Source organism: Lontra canadensis, unplaced genomic scaffold (genome assembly GCF_010015895.1).
Source record: "Lontra canadensis isolate GAN:19392208 unplaced genomic scaffold, GSC_riverotter_1.0 scaffold62, whole genome shotgun sequence".
NCBI classification, from domain to species: Eukaryota; Metazoa; Chordata; class Mammalia; order Carnivora; family Mustelidae; genus Lontra; species Lontra canadensis.
In genome coordinates this window covers 8,925,726-8,944,807 of record NW_022631056.1, presented here as the reverse complement: position 1 = coordinate 8,944,807, position 19,082 = coordinate 8,925,726, and the positions used below count along the sequence as shown (strand labels likewise).

Below are 19,082 nucleotides of genomic sequence, written 5' to 3'. Positions count from 1 at the left end.
GCCACAGTAAATCACCTGGCTGTTATCTTAATTTCTAATCATAATGACATCTGCTATCTCAATATCTCAATTTATTCTTGGAAGATCTTATTAGCTAATTGTTACTCCACAGTTACAAAAGGCAATAACTTCCCAACAAAGTTACTCACGTGGAAAACCCAAATTGCTAATTAAAGACAATTAATGAATTAATTTAGTGCTTGTAGATTTAACTACTTTCTTCTGCTGTTTATCCTTGTATACCAAACAGAACATGCCAAGATTGATCGTCAAACAAGTGTCTGAGAATTTAACTTACTCTTATTCTAGATCTATGTCAACCTTTCAGTCCATATGACATGTTAATCATTAAGATTTTATGTTACAAAATGTATTCAATGGCCCTTAGATGCTTTTAATTCTCTGATTTTCTCAGTGGAAACTCACAGCTCCTTGTATCTTGACATCTAAAATCTATAAAACAGAGGTTCAAAAGCTAGCCTAATAAAATATATATTAAAAAGGAAAATAACAATTTATAAAAACAGTGTGCTTTTAAGGACTCTGGTCAGAGAATATAGAGAATTAATCCAAACAGTTTTCATTGTGACATAATATCTCTCAGTGGCATTTCTATTTACACCTTCTCCGTATACTATTATTTTCATTAATCAAAAAGATCCTTTTAAAGGGAGACTTAAGGATAGGATAAACAATATTATTGAATGTAATTATCCTATAAATTTCAATTCTTAAATATCTACCGAATCTCCTACTTCCCCTTTACTTCCATAATCACAGATCAGAATCATTCTGATGTGAACTAGCCCATTAGCTCTCCTAGCCTATTGTGACACTATCTTCATCTTTTTTATCCTATAGTCCATACAAAGAGATTATATTTCTAAAATCTTAATTTCCATCACACCTGTACTTTGAATTACTCAGTGGTTATCACTAATATAAGAAAAAGTTCAAATTCATTAGCAGGGCCTAAAAGACCCTTCCCCATCTGATCAGCCCATCTTTCTAGCTTAATTTCACACTATTTCCCCAACATCAGCCTACTGTGTATTTTTTTCTAAACTCTGGGTCTATATAACTATTCTCAGATCATCTGCCTGTGAGCTCCTGCTCTTCCTCTGGTTCAGTTCAAATGCCATCAGATTTGTGAAGTCTTCTCTGCCTCCACCATATGGAATTGATTATAACTCTAAAATACGTACATTGTGGTACTCTCCATATTATATTTTTAAAAGAGATTCTATTTATTTGACACAGAGAGAGAACTCAAAAGCAGGGGAAGTGGCAGGCAGAGGGAGAAGGAGAAGCAGGCTCCCCACCAAACAGGGAGCTCAATGCATGACTTGATCTCAGGATCCCAGGATCATGACCTGAACTGAAAGCAGATACTTAACTGGCTGAGCCACCCAGGCGCCCCTACAGGGATTATTTGTTTCTGTTTTTTCCTACTGTTTTATGAGATCTTTAAATTCAAGAACTCTGTAATTCTCAACCTTGCATTTCCAGCACCAAATACAATTTCTAATATATAGATTTCATTCAAGGAATGAAAAATCAAATGACTATTATAAATACACACACACACACACACACACACACACAAAGTGTATCCTCTCCCTTACAAATGCTAACTTGTAAATGTTCAGATGATTCTTGAATATTTTTACTCAAGTGTCTTTACTTGTCTAAAACTAAATTTATTTAAAAACCTATACAGGGGTGTTTGTAGCAGCTTTATTCATAATTGCCAAAACTTGGGAGCAACTCAGATGTCCTTCGGTGGGTGAATGGATAAATGAACTGTGACAAAATTCACCGAAAGGCCAAATTCTAAGCTTCTCCAGATAACGGAATATTATTTAGCGCTAAAAATAAATGAACCATGAAGCCATGAAAAGAACTGGTGGAAACTTAAATGCACATTACTAAGTGCAAGAAGTTAATCTGAGAAGTCTACATACTGTATAATTCCAAGTATATGACATTCTGGAAAAGGCAAGACTATGGAGACAATAAAAAGATCAGTGATTGCCAGAAGTCAAGGGAAGGGAAGGGTGATTAGGCAAAGCATGGAGGATTTTTATGACCAACTTCTCTATATGATATTATAATGGTAGATATGTGTCATTATACATTGGTCCAAGCACATAGAATGTACACCAAGAATAAATCCTAATGTAAACTGTGGACTTTGGATGATGCTCATGTATCAATGCAGGTTCATCAGTTTAACAGTGTATCACTTTATTGGGAAAGTAGATAGTGGCAGAGGCTCTTCATGTGTGGGGACAGGGAGTATCTGGGAAATCTCCGTACTTTTTCTCAGTTTTGTAGTTAACCTAAAACTGATCTAAAAAATAAAGTCTATTTAAAAAAAAATCCTTGCATTAATCGCCCATTTCTTCGACAACCACGTATCGGAATAATGCATCTATTTTCAGAGCAGGCATCCAGTAGGGCAGACTGGTACCAAGCAAGTAATCAACAATACCAGGTACTACAGGAATAGGGAGACGGTGGGCTGAAGCTAGTTCGGCGGTAGGGCAAGTCTATGCTGACTAAAGGAAAAGGGGTTATTCTACAAGGTGGCCCAGGGAAAGAGAAAAGATCACAGTATTTGAAGAACTCAAATAATTTAATAACTGGTAAGAGGCAACAGAGTTGGGCATAGTTGAGGCAGGGGAGGTGATGATGTGCCACATCACCTGGGGCCTCATCAGCCCTGAGAAGGACTGTAAGTGATGGATAGTCACTGAGGGGTTTTTTACAGGAAATAAACCTCATCATCAGTAGCAGTGCTATTTTCCTCTCTTGTTGAGGCTACCTGAATAATCTACCTGGTAAGCTGTGAACTGAAGTGCGTGTTTCAGCAGCCTCATACACTCTGATAGGGATATCTCTGTCAAGATGTCCTCTATATTGTAGTGTAAGCAGGCCCATTTTAATATGTTACAGATGACAGTTTTTATATACTGGAAAATACCATTGGTTAAACTCGTATTCCCATCAAATATCTAAGTACCAATCTGCCCTGAAAAAATACATTGCTCCAAAATGATGCCATTTTGATCTGTTTCGTATGTTGGAGATCAGAGTTAGATTTCGTTTGGGGGGAAAAAAAGATTCTTTTGTGTACAAAGTGTGTCACCCATGGTCCTGTCTGGATTCAGTGCTTCCGGTTTTTCCCATCCACTAATCAATCCTTGACACCTCTTACAAACTGGTCTATGGAAACATCAGAATTATTTTAATCAAACATTCACTTCTGTTCATTCTATTCTATGCACTAAATATGTCTAAGTGTCCACCTACCTTTTTTGATGGTTTTTCTCTGAACAAGAATTTTCTACTCAAAATAAATTGTCTCCTTCATCATTATAATAATCTTTTTCTTCTCCTTCTTCTCCTTCTCCTTCCCCTTCCCTCCCTGTCCCTGTCCCTGTCCTCTCCTTCTCCTTCTTCTTCTTTTTTCTTTTTTTGATACTTTTCCATCATGGTCTATTGCTTGAAATTATTCAACTTATTTTGAATGAACTGTACTTCTCCAGTTTCATCTACCCTAATCTTACAAATCCTTCAAGCTACATGCTATATTCCATATCTTTTATAAAGATTTTCCAGATGAGGCCAACTAGCACTGATATATTACTCTTCTGACTTGCACTGACATTTTTGCACATTCACTTGAAAATTGATTTTCCGCTATGTTATGCCATTTCCAATGTTGGTTTCTTTAACCATTGTCTAATTTTTTTGAGAATTTAACCTTTCACATGTTAATAGTATCTTTTTCTCAAGTGGATTTATGCTACATTAAAATTATGACATTCAATTACTCTTGTCTAGCCACACCTGACATGATACTTTAAAAATAGTAGATGATAAGCCTATTTATTGATTTGAAATGAAAACACACAAACTGATTCGTCAATAAGAATGTTTATGATTTGATGACATGGCTAGAGGTAGAGAGTATAATGCAATGTGAAATAAGTCAGTCAGAGAAAGTTAAATACCATATGATTTCAATCATACAAAACAAAGGAGCAAAGGGAGAAAAGAGAGAGACAAACCAAGAAAGATTCTTAACTCTATAGAGAAGCTGATGGTTACCAGAGGCGAGGTGGGTGGGGGGGATGGGTGAAATATGTGGTGGGGATTAAGGCGTGCACTTGCTGTGATAAGCCCTGGGTGTTGTATGGAAGTCCTAAGCAGACTGTGTTGAGTGGAGGAGCCCAACATGGGGCTTGATCTCAAGACACTGAGAACCATGACATTGAAATCATGACCTGAGCTAAAACCAAGAGTCCGATGCTTAATAGACTTAGCCACCCAGGCACCCTCAAGTTTTTCTTATGGTAACATAAAGAAGACTGAAAATGCTCCTGATGCCAAACCAAAGGTCTTTTGGCCAACCATTCCTAGAAAAGCTTTTTTTGTTTTGTTTTGTTCTGTTTTTCATTTTTATATTGTCAATGAAGTATGAGGCATCATATTATCTGTCTTGCCTGGTAAATAATGAGAAAGATGACAACAAATCAATGTTGCATGTGAACTAGCTAAAGGCCACATACAAATACCGAATTACTAATAAAAATACAATACAGTTCAACACCCACAAAAGCTTGCCAATCTTTGAGTATAGCAAAAAAGCCAAGTGTCAGATTTCTATTGAATCCCTACTGAATTCTTACTAGCATCATATGATCATAATAAAAATACATTATATTTATAGCCAAGGATGAATACATTTTGATTCCTTTTTATCTGCTTTATGCAAGATAAAGCATATTCTTTTTTATCCTTTTTATCCTTTTATTCCTTTTTATCCTTTATGCCAAGAGAGGCATATGGATGAGAGAGAACATTTACTATTGTTGTTATAATATTGAATTAACAATTAAATACTTTTCTATCTGGACAATGACTTGGTAACTTTTGGTATTTGGTTCTGTGGGGGGAAATGACCCCAGAAAGGCTTAGAAAGAAATTTAATAATATTGAAAGTTTAGAAACAGTATTAAACATTGTAATAAAAAGTAAGAGACCATATTTTCAAGCTTGAGATTATTCTGGGCTAGGTATATTTCCAAAATTTATCCCTTTCCTCCATCCTACTGCCATTGACTTAGCTTATGGCCTTATCATTTTTCAAGCTATTGGCTATTCTGCTGTAGTATCCCAAATGTTATCCACCTGCCCTAGCCTCATGTACTCCAATTCATCATCTATATCCAAAGGTCAAAATCCCTATATGACAGACAAGCCTTCACAATTGGCCACAAGACACCTTTTCGGGTTATCTCTTACTCTATGAATATTTCAAACCTCATACAGCAGGTACCGATTGCTGAAGGATACACATGAGCAATTAGAATGCAATGCAATGAGTACTGCAGTACAGTAGTGAGCTTAAGGAATAACAAAATTAAGGAAAGGCTAGTCACCTTAACTAGAATAAGATGGAGTTTCCAAGGAACAGTAGGGAGTATAAAGGAAAATGAATGGGGGCTATTCTTTTTTTTCCTATCTTTCATTTTATTTATATATATATATATATATATATATATATATTTTTTTTTTTTTTTAAGATTTTTTTTATTTATTTGATAGACAGAGATCACAAGTAGGCAGAGAAGCAGGCAGAGGGTGGGCGGGGGAAGAAAAGCAGGCAGAGGGTGGGTGGGGGAAGCAGGCTCCCTGCCGAGCAGAGAGCCCAATGTGGGGCTCAATCCCAGGACCCTGGGATCATGACCTGAGCCGAAGGCAGAGGCTTTACCCGCTGAGCCACCCAGGCGCCCCATATATATATATATATATAATATATATATATATATATTTTTTTTTTTTAAGATTTTATTTATTCATTTGAGAGAGGGAGAGACAGAGAGAAAGAGAGAGAGCATGAGAAGGGGGAGGGTCAGAGGGAGAAACAGACTCCCTGCCGAGCAGGGAGCCTGATGTGCGACTCAATCCCAGGACTCCAGGATCATGACCTGAGCTGAAGGCAGTTACCCAACCAACCAAGCCAGCCAGGAGTCCATATATATTTATATATTTTTTTCTTTCAGCTATTGAAATTTCTCTCCATTGCACGGCAAATGGTGATATTAGCAACATTTTGTTGTAGTCCTTGGTTCATAATTTATTCTGGCACTTAGGCTGCTTTAGGTTAGGGACCATTGCTTGTCCTTTGTTTTTTCTGCCTCAAGCTCAGAGCTGGCACTCAACAGCTGGTTAGAACTCTGGGTGCTATTATTTGTGAACAAATGATTCAAGATTCACTTCAAAATTGAGCTTCTTTTTTCCTTTTTTTTTAATTTTTATTTATTTTTTAACATTTCTTTTCAGTGTCCCAGAATTCATTACTTATGCATGACACCAAAACTGAGCTTCTATAGGACTGTCCCAGCCTTACACCTGGCATAAATGGTTATCCTTTCCATAATACAAATTATTACTTTGTATATTTGCTCATCTAGGGCTTATCATATAAAATAGTGTGTGTGCACACACGGTCTTATGTGTTTTCTGGTCTCTACCTACCACTCCTGTGAACTAGATCTTCCTGAATAATTATGTATCTGTTTCTTTCATCTCTGTTGCTTTTTTTCCTGGCACTGGGCAAAGCATTTACTATGTACTTGAAAAAAATGTATGTTGGATAAGTTCTCTATTATGATATGCTAAAAACAGCAGAAAGAAAAACTATATATCACCATAGGAAGTACAGTTGCAGAATCCTTGAATGCCACCATAAAAATAATCATAACTAAAAGGTGATTTCTGAAGTTATTTTTGTTTGTATTTCAAGAGAAACTTAAACCTACACAAGTTTCAAAACAAAGCATATAAACAATTCTATAGAAGAACTCATCTGTAAAACATTCAATGTTAGTTTCATGAATAGCACATTATAAAATAATCTAGGAAGTGTTCAAAAATCCTTCCTTTTCTTTTTTTTAAACATGTATTAATTATTTATTTGAGAGAGAGAATGGGCACAAGCACACACATGAGTGGGGGTAGAGAGCAGTGGTGGCAGAGAAGACTTAGAGAGAGGGAGATAATCTCCAGCAGACTCTCCTCTGGGCATGGAGCTTGATCTCAGGACCCTGAGATCATGACCTGAGCTGAAATCAAGACTCAGACATTTAAGTGACTGAGCCACCCAGCTGCCCCTTCTTTTCAATATTATGAGGTTTTCACATTAGAAAACAAAGAAGTATAAAGAATATATCAAGAAATGGAGTCCAAAGAGAAAGAAAATTGAATTTTGCTGTCAATTTAGTGATAGCTAAGACTTTACTATTTTGATTAAAAGTGAAAATTTTTGTTCCAGAAAATACTAGATACTTAAGGCAAATAACTTAAAGGTTATTAAAAACCAAGCTCCACACTACAAAGATTTTGAATATATATAATGGAAATGTATATTTCTTTACCTGTCTAAAGGACCAAATGAATTTCTAGAAATCTTTTACAAAAGAAAAGATTTTCTAATAGCATACATCCTGGCTAAATATTAAAATAATCCAGAAATAACTTTATATTTTATGGCTGGATGTTCAAAAAATAATTTATATCAAAAAATAGAAGTCTTCAGCAATGTGTATTATTTCATTCACGAAATGATATTTTCAATTCTACTGCGGGGCAATAAAATAGAGTGAGAAGTTTAGCATTTGTTTGGAATGAATTAATTTTATTTCAGTGGGTAATAGCTATTGCAGTCCATTAAGCATCTGCCTTCAGCTCAGGTCATGATCCCAGGGTCCTGGGATCGAGTCCTGCATCGGGCTCTCTGCTCAGTGGGGAGTCTGCTTCTCCCTCTGTCTGCTGCTCCCCCTGCTTATGCCCTCTCTCTCTCTCTCTGACAAATAAAATCTTAGGAAAAAATGCGGATTCTTAAACCCTATAATCATCTTTTCTTATGGAATTCACACATTTGGTTTTTCTTCAACAGACTCCATGTGGCATGGGCACATTTACACTATTGATGTTTTACATAAGATCATGTGCAAAGTTTAACATTTTTAAAAAGTCAGAGAAAAGAGGGTGTGCTCTTAATTGCCTATTTTGAATGAGAACATTTTAAAAAAGTAAAATAATAATGCTATGTTTATATACGGGAATTATAATCCCACAAAAGCAGGTGAAGACCCTTGGAGAAAAAGAAATATGTAGAGGGTGCCTCGGTGGCTCAGTGGGTTAAGCCTCTGCCTTCGGCTCAGGTCATGATCTCAGGGTCCTGGGATCAAGTCCTGCATCGGGCTCTCTGCTCAGCAGGGAGCCTGCTTCCCCCCTCTCTGTGCTTGCCTCTCTGCTTACTTGTGATCTCTCTCTGTGTGTTAAATAAATAAAATCTTTTAAAAAATATGTAGAGAAGAAAATATAGAGGTATGTATGTGAATATATGTGTATGTGTGTATGAATATATATATATACACATATACATATCTATCATCTGTTTATATAATGTATATATTATAGTATATATGTATATGTATTACATAACCAAAAAAAAAAGGTAAATGAGGTCTTTGAAAGGAAGCAAAGTTGTGACATAGAAAGTTCCAATTCTGGGGCACCTGGGTGGTTCAGTGGGTTAAGCCTCTGCCTTTGGCTCAGGTTATGGTCTTGTGGTCCTGGGATGGAGCCCCTGTTGGGCTCTCTGCTCAGCAGGAAGCCTACTTCCCCTTTTCTCTCTGTGCCTGCCTCTCCACCTACTTGTGATCTCTCTCTTTCTGTCAAATAAATAAATAAAATCTTAAAAAAAAAAAAGAAAGTTCCAATTATGAATATTAATCTAGGGGTGCCTGGGTGGCTGAGTCATTAAACATCTGCCTTCAGCTCAGGTCATGATCCCTATATCCTGGGATCAAGCCCCATATTGGTGTCCCTGCTCACCTGGGAGCCTGGTTCTCTCTCTCTAGCTCCCCCGTACTTGTGTTCCCTCTCTCACTATTTCTCTGTCATAAAAAAATAAAATCTTAAAAAAAAAAAAAAAAAAAAGAATATTAGCCTGGAAGGACACTTGGGTGGCTCATCAGTTCAGTGTCCTGCTCTTGACTGTGGCTCAGGTCATGATCTCAGGGTCCTGAGATCGAGCCCTACTTCAGAACCAGTGTTGGGCGTGGAGCCTGCTTAAGATTCTCCTCTCTCCCTCTCCCTCTGCCCCTCATTTCTCTCTCCCGTTTCCAAAAAAAAAAAAAAAAAAAATAATCCCAGACATTAAAGATAGCACTTGTTTTAAAAGAAAAGGAGATGGAGCAAAAAAACACTATGTGCATGTGCTCTTTACACAAAATAAGACAGGAGATAAAGCTATTATTCAAATAAACTGAGGAGTCTTGACATCTAAATACTTCAAAATTTAAAGAAACTTGGAAAAAGAAAAGCTGTCTTTATTATGCATTTGTCAGTTTCATTCAAAAGTGGTGGGGACCCAGAAATTGTGAGAAAGACAGAGCAATTAGAATTAAAATAGAAAAAAAAAAGGACTCAGTATGTTTCTCTTAATATGCTATGTTTTTTAAAATTAGAAAATAAAAAGTATCAGTGTCTTTCTGCTTTAAATCAATTTAACACGTTAACAGAGGAACACTAACTCTTGAGACATATTTGGGAATGAATAAGGAAACTGGTCACATTTAAATGCCCTTGAAGGACATTTTCTAACTTCGAGAGGTTTTGTTCCAGAATGTGCATCAGCTTGAACCTCTTTCACCGTTCTGACCCCGAAACTCCCATCACAGCTAATGATTAAAGTCCCTACAATTACACCATGGGATGGAGCTCAACAGTGGATTCTCTGCTGTGGCCAGACACCAAGTCATTAGAAAACTGTGAGAGATGATGAGGAAGGTTATTTTAATTCCCTTTTCAGTCCCACTCAGGAGTGGCTCTTGCTGTGGGTACTTGCTTTCAAACTAACAAGCAATATTATAAATGGAGGTTGCATTATCATGATTGCTGACAATCTGAAGCACTTGATGGCCAAGGATTCCAGGTTCTCAATATGTGCTGTGTTGTATTTATCAGCTAAAATACATAGACAGTGCAAACAATAAAAGGGGGTTGGGGGGAGGGTGATGAATGGGCTGGGAAGGGGGCAGGGAAAACAGTAAGAGAACACCAGATAAAGACAAAAAGGTACAAGAAAGAGAAGAGGAGAGCCTGGGGCATTTTGTTGGTATGGAAAATAGTTTTACCCATTTTCTTGCTGTTCCACTGAATAGTGTTCCAGCTCTGTACCAGGAAGGGGCTGGACTGGGGGAGGAGGTAGAGGAACATTGGCCCAGGTCGATCCATTGTTTTTCTGTGGTTTAGAAGAGTTTTTATTTTTCTTCTTTTTTCCACCTTTCCCACCTGAAAGTAATAACACATTTATTCAGCTATACCATACATCAGTAGAAAAAGAGTACATCAGAAGGGAAGATGTATTTATGTTTTCAAAACACCACAATCAGTATATTACATTTGTTAAAAGCTATAAACAATGAGATGATATAATCAGAAAAACGTTTTTATAAATCGCTCAAAATTATATTATTTTTCCCCCGATGCATTAACTACAGTGCGGAATAAACCAAAAACATGGCTTCTGCAGCAAAAGCACACTTATTGATTTATTCACGTCTGCTGCCTCTACATTTTCATTGTTAGATGAAATAATGGGCCATAACAAATTCTTTCAAATGTCAGATTTTAGTGCGTTTATAATGCTCTTTTGCATAATCTCTCTCAGTGGAAAACGCAGTGTCTAAGGATAGAGGCTAAACTTTTCCATTAGAATTTACTCAATTTAATTAATCCAGGAGAGCACAGTTTTCTCTCAAAAGTGATTGATAAAAATCAATCAACTGTAATCTGGATACTTGTAAATCTTTCATAATGATAAGTCTTATAGAATTTTAAACTAAGGAATGGGGTAATTATTTTTGCCAATAGTGAGAGTAGTTCCCAGATGTTTTAAGCATAACATTTCTTAAAATTCCAAAAAGAGTGGGATAATTAATGGAAATGCAGTGATCAATTTCAGTACTATTGTTAATACAAATGAATTCATGCACAAAACATGAGCAAAAAATAACTTGGCAGCATAAGAGCCAACTCTGGAATTACTGGAGCTTAATTAAATATAAAAATAAAATTCATCATTTGTATAGTGCTTTTCACTCTTCCAAAATTTAGGTAAATCAAGTTTCTTCCTAAATGGATCACAGTTGATTGCAAGAATGAGCGCTTCTCAAACAGCATAACAAAGGATTTTGTTTCATTGGAACCCAAGAAGCTTACTTTACTCCCAATGCAGCCTATAGTTACATTTCTAAAAAATGATATGGACCCCTTGGACCTCATATTTCTGGCCCTGCATGTTGTGAGCACTGACTACTTGCAGCAGGGCTGTCAATAGAGATACTACTAGAAGTCTCACCTCCTTTCTTCAACCAATTACTAAACTGCATCAGCCAACTCAGAAAATTAGGTCATTTAGTCATAACTTATTTGAGTGCCAGAAAGTGATGAAACTACTAAACTGGACATAGACACTGTTGCCAACTATGGAATTATGTCTGTTGTCTAGATCATGTGCACATAAACACACAGATTTAAAAGAGCGCTCCTACAGACAAAATGCTTTCACCCTTCCTTTCGCTTCCTATCTTTGGCAGTAGGAGAGGTATTAGGAGAAAGAAGATCAGGTAACTTCTGCTTCAAGGATAATCTGGGTTCTACAAACCCAGCTTAATCTGGGTTCGAAGACTAGTTTCTCACTTGGTAAATTACTTGATAGATACCCCTTCAATTTCCACAAAGGTAAAATAAACATAAAGTTCCTACATTTTTGCAGTATTCTGAGGATTAAACGAGATAAAGCATGGAGAGGCTCAGCTTGTATAGAAATCTCAATAAATCCCAGTCATTATTACTCATTCCCATTTCCTCTATCTTAGAGCAAGCCTGGTTCTACCCATTTCTACAGCCTTCATCAAGCCTGACTTCTCCAATCCCAATGAGTATCCCAGAAATAGTCTGATTCTTGGAATAAAAATAATAAATCTGCTTGAATAGAAATCTATAATTTTTATGCTTAAGGTAGATAAGCCTTAATCCTTTGTTTCTTATCATTCATCAAAATCATAAACCAGGATCATATCTTTTGTGCTGTTTCAGAACTGTATTTCAATAACTAAAAAAGGAATGGGCTGGGTTGTGTGCCCTCACTGGCTTTTCCCCTCATTATATATCTTTTATTCCTTATATAATTATAAGTGTACAATGTTTTCTTCACTCTTCACTTTAGAAATGTTGTATGATCACCACCAGAACTGAATGATACAGATAGGGAAGTTCTTAAATCTCCATAAAGCAAATTCTGTAATATTAAACTTAAAAAAAAAAAAATTAAACTTAGTTGGACTAAACTAAAAGGGAATAATCACTTCACTCTCACCTCCCAAAGAATGCTTTCTATCACCAGTTTAAGTAATATTGTATTCAAATGTAGATGAAGTACTTAATAGATGAGAAAACAGAGGTTCTTTATAAATGTTATGTGGTCCATATTCACACAGTAAGAAAAATTTTAAATGCAGCAGCTTTACTAGAAATGACTACTTCTGGAGCTCTAACCCCAACTCTGTTGAAGTTCTTGTCCAAGGTCAAAAAAGGCATTATCAACTCTTAAAATATCAGACTTAAAAATGAATTGGGGAAACAAAGCTGATTCATAGATGGAATTCTCCTCTAGTAAGGTTTTCCTCCAATGCCCACTTTCCCCTCTTTGGGAAATTTCTGCTCTGTCATTGTGGTGTGTCCTGATGGGACTATCAATTGATATGCTTTGTCCTCTCTTAGCATTGACCTAAGAGGTGGGGCTCTGAGCATGGTGGGGGGCATATAACAGAAGTTAACGAAATTAAATGTTTACCTAAGATCTATACCTTGAGCCAAGTGAGCCATAGTTTGTTGTTGTTACTTGCAACCTAAGATCCCCAAGCATTTTAAGGGCAGAAATGCCTGCCTTACACTTTAGAGGAACATATTTTGAAGACTGGCAAACATATCTGACCCATTTCTCTTCAACTCAAAATGTAAATATTTAAATTGACACTGATGCTGAATGAACAACTCTCATGCATAGAAAATTATAAAAATAAATCATTTTCAAGTTAGTTAAACACATACTCTATTTTGAAAAATACTGGTGTATAAAAATATTTCATTGTCCCTACTGATACTGAGATACATATATGTATATACATAATTATGATTGCCTATGGTTTTTGAGAGATCTGAGGTTTTTTCTTTTAGTGGTAGCATTTTTAGCACAAACGCTCAGAACTTATGTATGGAATAAATTATAAAATTGTTTCAAAGAGGATAAGGAATTCACTGAAATAATTCATAAATGTCCAACTTTATTTTGTGATTATTTTAAATTGGTTTCATTACTGTGCACCAATTAAGATCTTATAATATATGATTAGATATCCATTGGGCAGTTGGATCTTAAATTTGAGCCTTAGAAAACACATCCATGATTATTAAAAGAATGAAGCAAATTTTGTGATATTAAACTCAATTGGACTAAACTAAAAGGGAATAATCACTTCACTCTCACCTCCCAAAGAATGCTTTCTATCACCAATTTAAGTAATTTTGTATTCAAATGTAGATGAAGTAGTTAATATAATTCATAGATATATATAAATGTCACTTGGGAGATTAATGGATTAAAAAAAAGCAGTAAGCACTATTGTGAATCAAGTTCTGCTTACAATTACTCAGAAGGTAACTTTTAAAACTCAGTGTCAATCAACATATACAGAATATTTAATGAAGGATTCACAAAAGGTCTTAGGTAATGCATGGCTTAAAAATATAGATTTTTAAAAATACGTATATTGCTTGGAACTTTACATATCTTGAATGGAATAGTCCTAGGATACATTACTTTTTAATTATTCAGTACAACTGTGGGATTCATTATAAATAAATGACATTAAAAACGATATATAAGGTTATTCAAAATATCCCCCTATATTATTAAGCCAGTTTAAATTCATAACAGATGTTTAAAATTTTCTTGATTCTATAATGTCTGTAATTCTACCAATAGGTAAGAAGAGCAAATGGCTCATTTTGGAGGGAAGAGAGAGCATTAACATTTCAGACTGAAAGGGTTTTATCTCCTGAGGAAAAGTCATTTAGTAAATGTTACCCTAATGTAAAAGAGTTAACTCTTTATGGCCTAGGAGCCTGTGACATATCATAATACACTATAATCCTTTACTAAGAACTTGTAGATAAAAAAAAATTCATCAGAACAAATGGCAAATCACTAATATGAAAAAAATAAGCAAATAAGGTCATGGAATCAATTAGAAATGTGCAGATAAGAATCATCAGTTACATGATGTACATGTTATGGTTGAAAGGGAGAATGTGTCTACTACGACCTCCTTATTTTAGAGGTGAGGATCCTGAAGGATATCGGTTCTATTCATTATGACAGGCATATATTTCTGTCTGGTAAAAGTCTGTCCTGATATGTGCTATACAATACCTATATTATAGATTGTAGGTTTGGCTGATACAGGTCAAATATATATTCACATCTACAGCATAAAGGAATTATCCATATACAGATTGAAATTTTTTTGGAAATTAAGTGTGAGGAATAATGTCTGATATTAACATTCTTGGTTAGCATGGTAGCAGCACCTTACTCTAAATATCATTCAATAGATAATAAATCCTATTCCATAATATTTTGGAAACATTGTCCAAAAATCACCGGAATCCGATTGTTATGAAACATGTCCCAAATAATTTGCATTTTAGCTGAATTCATCATTTGCTGCCCATGTCATGAAGTTGACTTTCCCCTATGATCTTTTTATTATAAAGTTCTCTTGGCTCTAGGGTTCAAGGCAGATCAAACTCATCTGTTCTTTCCTAAATAATAGGAAAATCGTATAATTTTCCAGTAAATATGGTTTTGCACACTTAGTACATAAAGAGTGACAGGGATTTTTATCCCCCCCACCCCTTCCCAAAGTCTGATTTCATTAGGATAAACTGCTGTTGTCATCTGAAAGATAAATGCCTGACAGTGAGCTGTGACTCAGTATTTCTTCACGGTCGTTAGGAACACAGGTCATATGCTGGTGACAAACAAATATTTCTCCTTACTGTGATGAGACCAACCTGAGAGACTGCCACTCCTCTCTGAGCTGTTGTGAGAGCTGGTGGTGCTGAAATCCTGTGACTGGTTGTGTGGCATTCTATTAGACAATCCCTCAGCCAATCGGTAGTCAGGGATGTAAAGTAAGGCTAAGGGTTAAAGGGCAGAGGTCATAGTGGCATCATGTGATTAGTTCACAGCACAAGCCCATGCAGAACATGCAGTTAGCGACTCAGAAGCAGATGTTGTGGGACAGTGGGGGAATGTTCCGCCTCTCCTGCCTAATGGAAGTTGAGATGGATTACTGACCACTCTACTGAAGAAAGAGCTAAAAGGATGAAACCGATTGGTGTTGGCGTGTGGTGGCAGTGACGGTGGCGGTGGCGGTGGGAAGGATTGTGCAAGGTACCGAACACATGCCAAGAATATTTTTTTTAGTTTAGGTAGTGAACCTGGTAATGAGTCACTAAACTGAACAACAAATACTAATTTCTATCTCATGCACAAATGATATGAAAAGAACTCCTCGGGGTGTTAGACCCTGACTCACCATTGTTACCTTTGTTCTGATCAGGTAGAGAATATCCGAATCCCATCAGGTCTGTTTTTTGCTGAATCGAGCTTTTCCACTGTGGATCGGGCAGATCGACTGCCAATTCATGGATGCTGTTGGAATGCAAGATCTGTGTGGTGGCATATGGGGTGGCCTGTGTTATTTGGCTGGAACTGTTGTAAGTGGTTTTGGTCGTGAAGTCAATGCTGCTGTAAATGGCTCCGTCCGAGAGCATCGTTGCTGTTTTATCCCCTTGGCCTGGAACTGGCGGCAGCACATCTGTGGGGAATGTAAGGAAATGAAACAATTTAATGATGCACAGGAAGCCCCAAACTATCAGGACTGAAGATGAAAAATAAACGTGTCATGCCGCACGTTTGCATTTCAGCTGAGATGGGCTTTATGAGTCAATGAAGGGTAGATGATGTACAACCATCGCCAAGCTATCAGTGGCGGTGACAGGCAGGCCTCCCGCTCGTCCTTCACGTCTCGCTGCTTACCACGTCCCTTCCCCCATTTTCTGCTACCATGAATGAGAGGTTTGGGATATTTCACTACTGAAAAATGCTTTCAGTTGTGCATCCCGTTTTTCGAACCAATGAGGTTGTTAGCTCCTTACAGAAGAAATAATATAAGCGAATCTACCAGTTACGGATTGAAAACATCTTTTTCCGCATTACCCCCAAAGACAGAGAATATAGCTGCTGAATAGATGCAAAATTGTCCAAAATTAGACTACACAAGCCAACTAAGAGATACATTTTTCTGAAGTTCCAGCTTGCTGTTTCTCTGATTTGATTTCACAGTTCCAGTATGGAGTGGAGCGGATGGTAGGAACTTTTTTTTTCTTGGGTAACAAAAGATAATTTTCATGAATAAATCATTTTCACAATACAGCAGGATTTAACTATAGAAAAAGCAATCTGAGTGATCCTTGAGTTTAATTTATGCTACTAACTCTTAGAAGTGGAGAATTACAGTTTCAAGTTATAATACAGCAAGAGTAAAATTAAACTTTAGTCACAACACTGAATATCAATCAGTCCTTTTATCTTTTGGCGTGCTGAATTATCTTTACATGATGCATTATAATTCAGAACTGCCATCTCCCTCCCGATCTCTTATTTTTTTTTTCCTTTTTTAGAAGAAAGGTACTAGATTTTTAAAAAGCAAAACAACAAAAAAAACAATACCAGGGTGCCTGGGTGGCTCAGTTGGTTAAGCCTCTGACTCGTGATTTCAGCTCAGGTCAAGATCTTGGGATCGTGAGATCAAGAACCATGTCAGACTCTGCACTCAATGGGCATTCTGCTTGAGATTGTCTTTCCTTCTCCCTCTGCTTCCCTCCCTACCCCTGCTCACACTTGCTCTTGCTCTCTAAAATAAATAAATATTTAAAAAATAAAACAAAACTAAATGACATATTTTTAATCATGTAGAGTTAAAAGTGAATCTAATTATAGTATATGTTCCTTAACAATTTATGTCCTGAAAGCCATACTTCATAGGACTTGAGATGGTCAATGATTTCTTCATTATGGGAAATTTTCAACTAGTTAAAGTACTGTAATATTATAAGTAATAAACCAAATTATTTTCCTCCTAAAACCAATTTATCAGGACAAGAAAATGCAGAAAGTGATACTTAGTCAAAATATCCTCAAACTTTTAGGTTTGATGATACCCAATTGTATGCAAAATAAAGATTCATAAAAAAATATTAATTTTGCTTTTGCATTTTACAAAAGCTCAAATGTCTTCTTTAGCAATAGAAAGACATTTATAATCCATTCTGCACACTGCATAATTTAGATCTTTCTAAAGTCTGGAATTCTAACTCGCTTTATAAGTAAGGGGATACACACTTTATTGAAGTAAATATTTTAAGTACATATCAATGAAATTGTTGAAGATATTCAAATATATAGTATTTCACAAAATTGTACAAGCAAGTAAAATTGGTTTTGGATTTCAGAATCCCGTAACTCATTTTTGGCCCTTTTTGCTTTTACCTATAAACTACTTAGAAAATTGGAACTTTAAAACTTTAAAATTGCCTGGGTGGCTCAGTGGGTTAAAACCTCTGCCTTCAGCTCCGGTCATGATCCCAGGGTCCTGGGATCGAGCCCCACATCGGGCTCTCTGCTCAGCAGGGAGCCTGCTTCCTCCTCGCTCTCTGCCTGCCTCTTTGCCTACTTGTCATCTTTATCTGTCAAATAAATAAAATCTTAAAAAAAAAAAAAGAAAATTGAATAATGAAAAAGTATACTTCATCCTCAAGTGTCAATATCATTTCCATTCTCAAAAGCATTTAATATTTAGTAATATGTCAGAATTATGAAAACAGATCCTTCACTCTGGGGAAATTTTCAGAATTTTGTTTCTGCCACATCTACCATCTTCCACTGATAATATTAACTGGATAGACATGTGTGTCCCGCACAGGTCCCAACTTCCCAACACCTTGAACTTGAGGCCTTCTAAAATGTTTAGTTTAGATTGGGAGCCACTTAATCTGTGAGCTTTTGAAATGGTTGCATGTTTAGATGTTTAAAAATGGAAAGAAGTTGTCTGAGGACCTAATCCTACAGAACGTTATCCTGCAACAACTGAGGTTACAGCGCTAGAAATAGAATCTGTCTCTCCCCGCTGGATGAAATTAGCCAGCCTTCAAGTCGAAGTGCTTCTATATTGATGTGGGTGCTGCCTATGTCCTCCAGCTATCATTGGATCACTCCTCCATTTTTGGAAAATAAATTGAATTATATCCAAACATTGAAATATTAGAAGATTCTACAGGAATATCTGGATGTGGGGAATCCTCCTATAATATCAGATAGTTTGGAACTCGGAACCAGCCCTCCTCCAACAGCCTGGACCTGAATAGCCGCTACCATCTTTAGGCAGGACCTTCTAGTTCCCACTTCCCACTGTCCACATCTACCTTTCCTTAGTGCTTTTGGCCGACTGGCACTTGTTGATATTTGAGTTTAAACCTCTGAATTACAGACACTCTTCCCTCCAAAAAGAACTACTCATGATTCATTTTGCAGTTTTCAGCACCAGAGTGATCCGTGCATTTATTTCTTTTGCCTGATATACTTGAATGAATGACTATCACCTGTAACACATCATAAGACACTTAAGAAGAGGAACATACAGGATTTATGTCTGGATTTCCATAATTCCTCACCTAGTGTTTTGCAGAGGGTAAGTACTTGCCAAATGATTAAATGAATCTTTTATAGTTTGTAATGATAAAAGGCAGACTTATATAATAATTAGTAACTTTATTATTCAAAATACTATTTTCATTACATTTAAACACGT

At 36.4% G+C, this 19,082-nt stretch overlaps 1 protein-coding gene across 24 annotated transcripts in view; it reads right to left on the bottom strand.

The window, feature by feature from the left end:
* The window catches only part of ROBO2 (roundabout guidance receptor 2), a 1,669,704-nt gene that overhangs the window by 32,498 nt on the left and 1,618,124 nt on the right, over positions 1-19,082 (bottom strand). For 11 of the 24 annotated variants that reach the window (XM_032878035.1, XM_032878031.1, XM_032878032.1 and 8 more), the window contains 3 exons: positions 15,750-16,031; positions 15,223-15,348; positions 10,218-10,374 (listed from right to left, as the gene is read on the bottom strand). In XM_032878035.1, the coding sequence (XP_032733926.1) occupies positions 10,218-10,374; positions 15,223-15,348; positions 15,750-16,031 (565 nt within the window). The remainder of the gene's footprint in view (positions 1-10,217; positions 10,375-15,222; positions 15,349-15,749; positions 16,032-19,082) is intronic. The other 13 variants (XM_032878037.1, XM_032878055.1, XM_032878043.1 and 10 more) reach the window with 3 other exon arrangements.